This window comes from Hyposmocoma kahamanoa, unplaced genomic scaffold, assembly GCF_003589595.1.
Source record: "Hyposmocoma kahamanoa isolate Upper Pololo Valley unplaced genomic scaffold, ASM358959v1 78, whole genome shotgun sequence".
NCBI lineage: Eukaryota > Metazoa > Arthropoda > Insecta > Lepidoptera > Cosmopterigidae > Hyposmocoma > Hyposmocoma kahamanoa.
The window spans coordinates 23,429,352-23,440,474 of NW_020653945.1; the positions used below are offsets into that span (position 1 = coordinate 23,429,352).

General features: G+C 39.2%; 1 protein-coding gene across 1 annotated transcript in view; it reads left to right on the forward strand.

The window, feature by feature from the left end:
- LOC113232754 (DNA topoisomerase 2-binding protein 1) overlaps positions 1–9,127 on the forward strand; it is a 38,784-nt gene extending 29,657 nt beyond the window's left edge. Inside the window, exons 18-23 of the mRNA XM_026467532.1 lie at positions 909–959; positions 1,264–1,498; positions 2,927–3,087; positions 3,834–4,034; positions 4,896–5,119; positions 8,512–9,127. Coding sequence (XP_026323317.1) covers positions 909–959; positions 1,264–1,498; positions 2,927–3,087; positions 3,834–4,034; positions 4,896–5,119; positions 8,512–8,707 — 1,068 coding nt within the window. The 3' untranslated portion in view covers positions 8,708–9,127. The remainder of the gene's footprint in view (positions 1–908; positions 960–1,263; positions 1,499–2,926; positions 3,088–3,833; positions 4,035–4,895; positions 5,120–8,511) is intronic.
- The last annotated feature ends 1,996 nt before the right edge of the window (positions 9,128–11,123 follow it).

The following is an 11,123-nucleotide window of genomic DNA, read 5'->3' on the forward strand; positions in this document are numbered from 1 at the left end:
TTTGAATAATGTTATCTCATGGTCAAGCTTCATTCGCACTATCTCACTGAGACACCTTTAAAAAACAAGGCAGAAATGCATTGTATTTCAGATGAGTAGGGTTGCCAATTAAATTATAAATAATGTTCCATTATTTTTTGTAGTTTAAGATTTTATACATCCTCAAATGGATTTGGCTCCGCATAACAGTGAAAGCGTTGAGTCAATCACTTTGGCAAAAACATATAGTAAAATTGAGGTCATACATTGAGTACTATACGGTGTAAAAACACGAATCCTAAAAAGTTTTGACTATAGAATAGAAAAAAAAACACAACCTTACCTCGAAATTTTACAAGAAAACCGTTGTATTCAATAGGTACTTTACGTATACCAGTGTTTTTTTTAATATCAACTGAACTAAATAGAATCCTCCGTGGCCGAACGGTTACCATGCCGGACTGCCATGCAGAGGTCCCAGGTTCGATTCCCGGGTTAGGAGAAATATTTGTATGGCCTACATTTATTTCTCTCGTGAGTTTGGGTGTAATTTGTGGTTGTCTACGTGTGTGTCCATGGCACCCGCGACACAGGGTATCCCTAGTGCGGGGCTATGTTGAGTGTGTACGTTATAAAAAAAAAAAGAATACGTATACTGTAACGTCCTGCCGCTCGACCCAAGTAACGTATTATTATATTATTATTACGGTAAAAATTAGAATTCGAGTTGAGGTAGCATCAGCTCTTAAGTAACAGTTGCATTGTGCCACTATTGCAAAAAATCTTGAAAAAAATGTGGTTGGTGTTATGGGCAAACCCCAAAGTTTGGACTTTTAACATCTTGTACGATCAAATGAATAAGGTCGATTTTTCGATTGTTTAGAATTATAACAGTGCAGATTTTGAATAAAATTGCAATATGTTTTTAGGACCAAGCAGACACACCCCCAGCAAAAATAGCTAAAATTACAACAGATCAGGTACGTTTATTGTAGAAGACATGGCGAATACAGGCACTACAGTGGTGGCGTTATAGTTCGAATTGTATGTAGTTCTAAATTCAGAATGGCCAATGGTTCAAACTCTGATGAATAAATAAATATGAGTGACTACTTTAAAATTCCAAGCTTCGTGATTGGTTCATTCGAATCTCTATTCGAAACGCCAATGAACGATAGTGACAGTTGTTGACGCCAATGTTAATGACCCTTTAAATTTATTAAGCTATATGGCCGTTGTGTTAAAGTGCAATTTTTGTGCATTTTTTGTATATTGAATTTATAGAGCGCCGGTGGAAACTCAACTGATGCAAGCGACTGCATAAAGAATACAACAGTGAACACGTCAAAGAGTGCCAATGAGAGTACCAAAAGTTCTACCCCTTCAAACGCTTCAAGCGCTGCGAGCGTTCTGCCGCCGGCGCTTGACGCGCAGCTGCAGCGGCTGAGTGCGGCGCTTAGTGGACTCACCTCACAGCGAGCGCGACGAGTTACACGGGACTCCGTTTCAAGGCCTATAGGTAAGAATAATTTATTAGTTTATTTATTGAATCTTTTTGCACAATAATATATGTAATATATGTAATATGTGCAAATGGCGGACTTAATGCCATAAGGCATTCTCTACCAGTCAACCATTGGGCCAAACAGGAAAAAATCATAAGCCTAAATTTTATGGTTAATTTATACAGTATAAAATAAACATAACGCAGCATAAACATACTTAATATACTTATGTAATAAACAATACATATAGTAATATAGTAAACATAACATTAATTAATTAATAATATATAAGTACCCACAGCAACATTATGCGAGTCATCATCTATCAATAATATATTAATTGTAATATTTCTCACAGACATGTAGTTCCGTGTCAGCGACCGAATCCGTGTAACCGAGATTGTTGGTAGGCTTTGAAAGGTGGAGCAGGGTTTGTTTCAAGGGATTAACCGCCTCTCGTTCCGATATTTCTGTAATCCACTATTGATTTTGGACATTTCACGCTGAAACTTGGGCTGAGTTTCATTTTAAACGGTTAGGTGAAGGAGCTACCTAATCGTAATACAAGACAGCGTAGTCGGGTATTTAGTACTAACTGGTACACCAGATGTCGCGACAAGTACCAAATAGCTATTTTTGTAACTAATTTGTTTAACATTGACAAGCTGCAATTTATCAAAGCTACTTACAGGCTTGTCGCTTACCACTAGATTGTCAAAGGTGTTAAATACAATAATAGATTCCAACACAGGAACCCTGTAAGGGCAATACAATGACTAATAATTTTATCTACACACATATCGTAAACCCTCTATGATGTGTCAAAAAACCGCAAATTACGACCGGAATAAAGATAAACTATTTTGTTAGAGAAATTTCTTATCTGAGAAAATATTATGCTTATTAATAACATCAAATTCTATTATTACATTCAAATTTCGAACATATTTGAAAAACAAAACAATTTGATTCGACCTCAATTCTGATATCAGTCGAGATGGAAGTTTTATTCGAAATGAAATGTCAATAGCAAACATTTTTGACAAATTTCACACGTTACGTGATATCGAACGATATGATAGCCGGGCCGACTCTAGTTTGTCTATGAATTAAAAAAAAAACTACGGTTGCGTGACATGCGTGAGAAAAGTTTTAATTTGCCGCCATTTCGCCAGTGGTAACATGCGGTTTCTGAACACATCATAGAGAGCTTAAAATATATGTATAGATAAAGCAGTGTATGTTACTGTACATAATTAGGCATTAAAATACTCGTGTGATGTTTTTAAACCCACACTCGTATTTTAATGCCTTTCATTATGTAACAGTCACATAAACTGCTATAATTAATAATAAAACTAATTCTATCTTCATTAATTATCAAATTCAGCGTTATTAATAGAAAGAGTTTGTTAACTGGTTAACGCTGAAACAATTATCAGACCCTGAATCGGAACCGGGTCCCGAATCTCAACCCAACACAGTCGGATGGGACGACACGACGCCGGGGCAACAGCGTCAACAGAGCCAAGACATCCAGGCCACGGTCCAAGTGCAAACCACACCGCAGGTCAAACGGTTCATGCTATCTTCCAACGTCGATGTAAGTTATGTATTTAATTCCACTTACTGTCACCATAACACAAGTAGTGTAAACCTTATTGTATTGTACGGTGTATGTGCACGGACGCACAAATTCGCATAATCCCGCCGTGAACTCGAATTGCACGACGCGGATTGGACGCGCAAGTCATTATAGAATTGAAGCTCAGTGTTTTAATTATGTAAAATATTTTTCTGTGTCAAATTTGTTTTTTTTTTTTTCAATTTATCAATATAAATTAACCATCTAATAACCAGCCTCAGGATTCCTTTTGAATACGTCACAGCTCACATGACAGTAATTCAAATTTTATTGATATTTTTATTTTACGGTTCTGGTTATAGAAGACAGATCAAAACGCTATTTTAAAACAATAGAGGGGAAAGACATCAGTAAATCAGCATACCAATGCAAGAAAATATAAATCGTGTAATTTTGTAAATGAAGAAATATTAAAAAAATATTTTAAATATAAAACTAAAATATGTAGAATATACTATATCTGTATATTTTAAAATACTATACTATGTGATTTGTTCGTATTTTTTCATATTTTGTTTGTTTTTCATATCTTCCTTTTTGCATTTTTATGTTGTGGCCTTGCAATAAATGTTTTCAGTTCCATTCTATTCTCAAGAACTTGGGATTATGTCATTATTTTAAGGAGGTCAATGCGAAGTTGTCAACTTCCAGTAGAGCGTCACAAACTAGCCGACTAAAACTCTATAAATCTCTGCAACTTCCAGAACCGCGAAGAAATAATAGAAATGATTCAATACCTCGGCGGGGAAGTCTGCGAAGGGACGGAGCTCGACCTGGAAGCCTCGCACTTATTATGCGCTGCCCCTGGCCGAAGTGAGAAGATGCTCGGCTCTATTGCAGCGGGCAGATGGGTGTTGCATCCCGCTTATATTGTTAGAAGTAGAGCTGTAGGCTCTTTCTTATCGGTGAGTTACTTTTTTACTAAGATACGTGGAACCTAACGCACCTCTGCCCCCGTAGCATAAAAACGCAATAAAATTATTATATCTACATTCAGCTGTCAAATTGTAGTGATAAAACCGTCATTTTGAAACTTTATCACAATAGCGCACATGGTGAGCACCATAACGCCATTTTTATCGCACCACTCGCGCGCTGCTACGTCTATATTTCGTTCTGAATGCTGACTTTGAAGTTAGACGTGTAAAATTCCCCTAAAGGCATACAGTAGTTTTGCGTGTACATTTGAGATACAGGACTTACTAGTTTGACCGCAATGGCTTCATCTATTTGAAGATTTGTAATCAGGTTTGTAAGGATGTACTTGTATTATTCATTGAATATAATCAATATATTATTATATTCAGTAAAAAATATAAGTACATCCTTATGGCCTAAACCCTGTCCTTGTGTCCCGTGCTCAGCAAAGGTATATCGAATCGATAGTCACGATAATGTCTTCTCCTATGTTCAAGCAAGGTAATTGTAAAATTATCACGTACCAACTTTAGTAGCAGTAGGGTGAAAGAGTTCGTCCATGCAAGTACTGCCACCTTACCTATGTCTGTCGCCAAACAGAATATCAGCATTACTATAGTCCGGTTTTGAAGGGTAAGGGTGCTGGTGAAATTACAGGCACATGGGACTTGTCAACTTATGTCTCAGGGTGACTGGCGCAGTGGCAGTGCCTCTAAGATCTTTGCGATTTAAAGCTCTTGAGTGGCTCTGCAACTGCTAAGGACAGGCATGTAAGAAGCTTACAATCAGGTGCGCGACTTGTTCGTCCCGTCACTTGATATTATAAAAAAAAATCTTTCTGTTTTCAGGAAGAAGAATTCGAATGGGGCAACCCCAAAGCGACATGTCTACCGCAACTCTCAGGCACTGAGCGTACACTTGCGAACGCTGCTTACCGCTGGCGGTCGACGCGGGCCCAAGGCGCGCCGGGGCCTTTCGCGGGAGTAGTTGCGCTGCTGCATGTACCCGCCGCCAGGAGGCGTCTGTTGGCTAGGCTGGTTACGGCGGGCGACGGACTGGCGCCGGATGACGAGTGAGTACTTCGCACCTAGCTCCATCAAAATGTGATGTTGAAGTCGCTGCCCTAAGATACCTGATCCCATAACCAACTATTTGGTTCAGAGTAGATCTGTGTGAACAGGTGTCAGACAAACTTAAAATTTAATCTGTGAACTATATGTGAGCGGTAAAATTACTTTTCATTACATCTGCACGTAAATAGTATGATTGCGTGCAGGCTAACTGGACCGCGGGCCTTATTTCTTCTCATTACAGCCATGGTCTGTAATCTTCTTATATTTATTTTAACGGCTATTTACATAATATAAACTATAGTCTGTTTTTTTTGAAGGCGGAGTAAATTACATTTGAAGGATTGCCAGTTTCATACAATTTTAAATAGTTATGTAGTTGTTGTCGATAGTTTTATCGATAACATGTGAAAGAAGATTAAAATTTGCCAAAAATGACTGAATTGTGAATGTTACGACGTTCTAATGACTACTAATTGCGTTTGTTTATTCATCTGGGCTGTTTTGGAATCCTTGCAGCGGTGCCAAGTGGACTATCGTTACATCGAAGTGCTGAGATGTCTGTATAACGCCGCCACTATGAGTGTCCAAGTGCAGGACCAGCAGTCTAAACCCATCCAATTACGTAGAGGAGTGAGACAGGGGGATGTCATATCCCCGAAACTGTTCACAGCCGCATTGTAGGATATGTTTAAGAGGCTGGACTGGAAAAGTATGGGCATTAACATAAACGGCGAGTACTCCTCACACTTACGATTTGCAGATGAGATAGTCCTAATGGCGGAGTCGCTGGACGACCTACAACAAATGCTGGACGGCCTAGTGTCCGCCTCGCGACGTATTGGTGTCGGCATGAACTTGGACAAGACCAAAGTCACGAAAAATGGTCACATTTATCCGAGACCCATAGTCGTAAATGACCACCTTGAAGTTGTTGCCGAATACACTTACCTCGGGCAGATTCTGCAGTTAGGTAGAAACAATTTCGAGAAGGAAGCCAGGAGGAGAATTCAGCTTGGATGGGCAGCATTTGGGAAGCTATGCCGAGTCTTCTCGTCACCTATACCACAAAGTCTGAAAACAAAGGTTTTCAACCAGTGCATCCTGCCTGTTATGATTTACTGAGCCGAGGCGTGGACACTCACGATACAGCTAGTCCACCAATTTAAAGTCGCTCAGCGAGCTATGGAACGGGCCATTCTCGGAGTTTCTCTGAAGGATAAAATTCGTAATGAGGTTATCCGACAGAGAACTAAGGTCACCGACATAGCTCGTGCAATAAGCAAGCTGAAGTGGCAGTGGGCTGGCCATATCTATCGAAAAACCGATAACCGATGGGGAAAATGAGCTCTAGAGTGGAGACCGCGACTCGGCAAACGTAGTGTAGGACGCCCTCCGGTCAGGTGGAGCGTCACTCCAACTGACTGGAGGGCGTCACTCCACACCTGCGAAAGGTTGCTGGCGGGAAATGGATGCGACAAGCTGAAGACCGGGCGAAACGGCGCACATTGGGGGAGACCCATGTCCAGCAGTGGACTGCGATAGGCTGATGATGATGATCCTGATTGTTTATTCTTATTTTGACAGTTGGCCTCCTAGTATCGAGACCAATTTTTATTCATATACATTTTAACAAGAAAAGCCGGATTTGATTGTCTAAATTGAATTGAAATAAAAGACTAAATATGTCTCCTCTTTATATTTTTCATAAACAGATAGAGTTCTAAATACAGCGTAGTGTAGTGTATTTATGTATGACCGTACACAATATGACAATTGAAATGAACTTGTACTCAGTAATTGGATGAATAATGGGTCGAAGATGATTCAAATGAAACAAGTTCGGCTATTTATTCCATAAGCGTGACCAATATATCGATAGTCGATATAATATTTATCGACTGCAACCACTAGCTGTTCGCAAGCGTGTCACACTTTTGCGCAATAAACTGTCATTTTACTCCGTCTTCAAAAAAGACAGACTATACTTCCAGGCCTTATTGATCAGCGCCATTTAGATATAAGACGGAATTTTGACCTTTTTCAGAGTTATGTTTTGTCCATGGTCGATATCAATTGAATTAACCCAAACACAATTGCAACCGTCTTTCGACTTATCCGTAGAACAAATATCTATGTGCAAGACTACTTGTTCTCAGGACATAATACTTTTCGTTCCTTCTTCGTTGCTGTGGACGTCAGATAGACCGTTGTTCGATTTTATATTTCCGAAACGAAATATATATCTATATAAATTCTCAAAACTCTTTTAAATAGGCCTTAGTTTGAATAACGAAATTATTCTTGTAACGTACTTATTCTGTTTTCGCTATGTACTCACATCGGACTCTGTTCTTCGGATGAGTCGATACTTTACGGTCAATGGTCGAAAAAAGGTGTTCCACATATACATTTGATATTCATACATGTATAGATATAGCTACAAGGAGTGATATAGAGTTGTTAAAACTACCAAATGTTATTTAATTCCGTTCCCGGATTTCCGGATGAAAGAAACTCCTGTCTTTATTCTATTTATGAAGATAAATAGCCGTTACATGGGTAAGACCGTCAAAAATGGCACATTTCCGTCTTAAATAATGTCCTAAAATTCCCCTCTTAAATAAATTTTTTTTTTTTTTTTTCTTAAGTTCTATTAGCTAATTTCGCCGTGCCGTCAATATGCGGTATGTAAAGCTAGAGAGGGGCGGAGAGTGACCATTCTCGTTACCTTTTTATTTTACGTTTTAGTAAAAGGTCAGTAGTACTGCATTTTTTACATGGCAACATTAGAATTACTTTACAATCCTACTTCGACTACCTACGTCAGTAGTTTTGTCCTAGACGATGCAGTAAAACCATTTCCTCAAATCCACAGTAATTAATTAATATTTGGTGGTTTTAATAACTCTATGTCATTGTCATGTCATACATGTCTTGAAATAGTATTCCGCATTAGGTGGGACAGAGGCTGTTCGCTCAAGTATCGGAGATGGGCTCATGGCTCTCCAATAAAAGTTGTCAAAGATTTTGGTCAGGTTCTACCAGAACCGAAAGTGTTCTGATATGACGAATTTAAGATGGCCGTCATACGAAATTGTGACTGTGAAAAAATTCTGAATCTTCGCAGCTGTCAATGATATACGACTGGTTTATTCTGAGATATTCAAGGATACAACTTGACGCGATCACACCAACTACCCCTACATGTAACTAAACTAGAGCTATCAATAACCTTCCTCCCTTCCATTCAAACTCAACCAAAGAGGATTCTCTACTGAAATATGAAGTCTGACTCCAAACCTGTTACACAAGTCTCAAAGAAAACCCTCGCGCAACGCGCGCCATCTAGTCTATGTATATATATTATAATTGTTACTCTTCTCAATTACAGACCACCCTACAACAACGAGGACATAACAGTATGCTTCGCAGACATCAAACGTTACCAACTTTCGGACCGCGACGCCTCCTGGTTAAAGTCTCGAAGTATACCCGTATGCGCTCCAGTCTTGCTTAGCTCTTATCTAACCGACGATGTACCACCTTCGCCGGAGCAACATTGCTTGCCTGATTATAGACCACGTTGATTTTGCTAGCTATTGTCGAACATTATAGTTCTTTTCCGCTTTATATACATAAAGTTAAGCGACAGCTGCTAGCTTGAAACAGCTCTAGCATTGATATTGTCGTACGGCTCAGTGTTGTCATTTAAACGGCTGTTTTTGTTTTCATTATAAATCATTTCAGTTGGGTCGTCGGTAGTGTCAATGGCAGGATTGTGTGTTTGGTATTCTAGTAGTTGCTTGTCAATCTAGCTATCGAGCTACTATTCAACCGCAATTGCATTTTTTTTGTATTCTGATCTTCGGTAGCGATGCAATGACACGTCGATTGCGCAGTGTACTAATATTATGTATTTTTGAAAACTAAATTGCTGATTAAACGAAATGAAAATTTGGATGTGCGTAGTAATTTTTAATTTCCATGATAGACAACGACGAGAAGAAGAGAAGAGTCTTAGTTTTTTTCTATTATATTAAGTGACGGGACGAACAAGTCGCGCGCCTGACGGTAAGCTACACGCCTGTCTATAATAGTTGCAGTGCCACTCAGAGTTTTAAATCCCAAAGATCTGAGGGGCACTACCACTGCGCCCGTCACCCTGAGACGTAAAAGTTCACAAGTCCCATGTGCCTTTAATTTCACCAGCACCCTTACCCTTCTAAACCGGAACGCAGTAATGCTAATATTCCTGCTTGGTGGCAGAAATAGGTAAGGTGGCAGTACTTCCCTGGACGAACTCTTTCACAAGGAGCTCTGCTGCTGCTAAAGCTGCTAAGGTGTGCATGTGGAGGGATATAAGGGGAAAGGAATGCCAAAGAAAAGATGGATGGATTGTGTGAAAGATGCTATGGATAAGAAAAGTATGAGTATGGAAATGACGGCTAATAGGGGAGAGTGGAAGAAAAATGCATGTTGTGCCGACCAACCTAGCGTGGGATAAGGACAAGAAAATGAAGAAGTTTTAGTAAGGGCGCGTTCCCATTATGTCGTAAAAGTTTTTTTTATCATTGGACGACTGTCGCGTCTAGCCTGTTCCCATATCACGATTATTTGTCGTGATTGTGTCGTGGACGTCTATGTTATCGATTAACCGCTGTCGTGTCTAGCTGTTCCCACTAGATCACGGCAACCGTCTTGTAGATTGCACGACAGAATCGTTTGAAGTTGCGATTATCTGTCGTCACATTTTTATCGTGATGTTTTATTTATCGTCCTACAGCTGTCGTTCTAGCTTTTCCCATTGTCAGGAATGTCTCTCGTCGTAACGATAAAAAACTCGTGAACGAGACATAATGGTGTTGTGCTGTATGTGAAAAATGTTGAGTGTGTGCGTTATTATTATTATTACCTCATTTAAAATCAACATACAAGCTACGACACTTTAAACTGCACGACGATCTGTCGTCACGACATAATGGGAACGCGCCCTAAGACAACTTCGATCGTTAGTAATTGATTGAATGAATGAATGCCATCACCGCCATTCCACCGACTTTCTATTGAGAATGGTTATAAATTTGACGAAAATTATAAATAGTAGTTCAAATTTCAACGGTATTCTACCTTTGCGATAATGTCATTGCATTAATAATGCCACCCCGGACATTGAGTCTACGTTTTTAGCTGGCAGCTTGACACTGTATAGTGTCCACGCACACCGCGTGTACGGTGTTTGTGACGCGTTAATGGCATCAGTGACGCTATGAAGGAGCATTACGATAATGCACTAATGATAATCTCTGAAAGAAATCCTACAATTTGTAGGGTACAAACACAGATGCGTTTTGTCAAATAGCAACTTGTATGTTATTATTATTTCCTTTATGGCGACCACTAGGCTTGTGCCTGTGTCAGTTTTATAAGAATAATACACAAAATTATGGCGATCATCGCCAGTGTTAGTTTTTAGTTGGATGTGTGTAAAAAGCACAGCAGTAAAAACACATCACAGAAAAACGTCAACTGAATTTATGGTTTATGTTGTTGTTGCCCATACGTTCTGTTAAGTCGCTCACTGACAACCTTGACAAGTTGTAAATAATGATTGTAAACGGTCCACCTCCTCCCGCGTAGAGGCTACCTACGTGACACAAGAAAGCGACTAATAAATAAAAAGATTGTAAACGGTGCTTATGATTATAACTAATATTTTATTATATTATGGTGTTTTATTTTATCGAATCTCTAATATTTATAGATGGATGGATAAAACGTTTATTCAACACTAACACGCATCTTTCACACACGTACACAACTGTTTATCGTAACCAGTTATGAAACGACGATTATTTTTCTTTCTTTCGTAACTGGTTATTAAATACCATCGAGTGAATACTTTAGATATAGACAAACGTTCACATATTACAACTTAAACTATCTATCGTACGTGTACAGTTGCGATCTATCGGCCACCAGCTTTCCATAATATCGACAACTTTC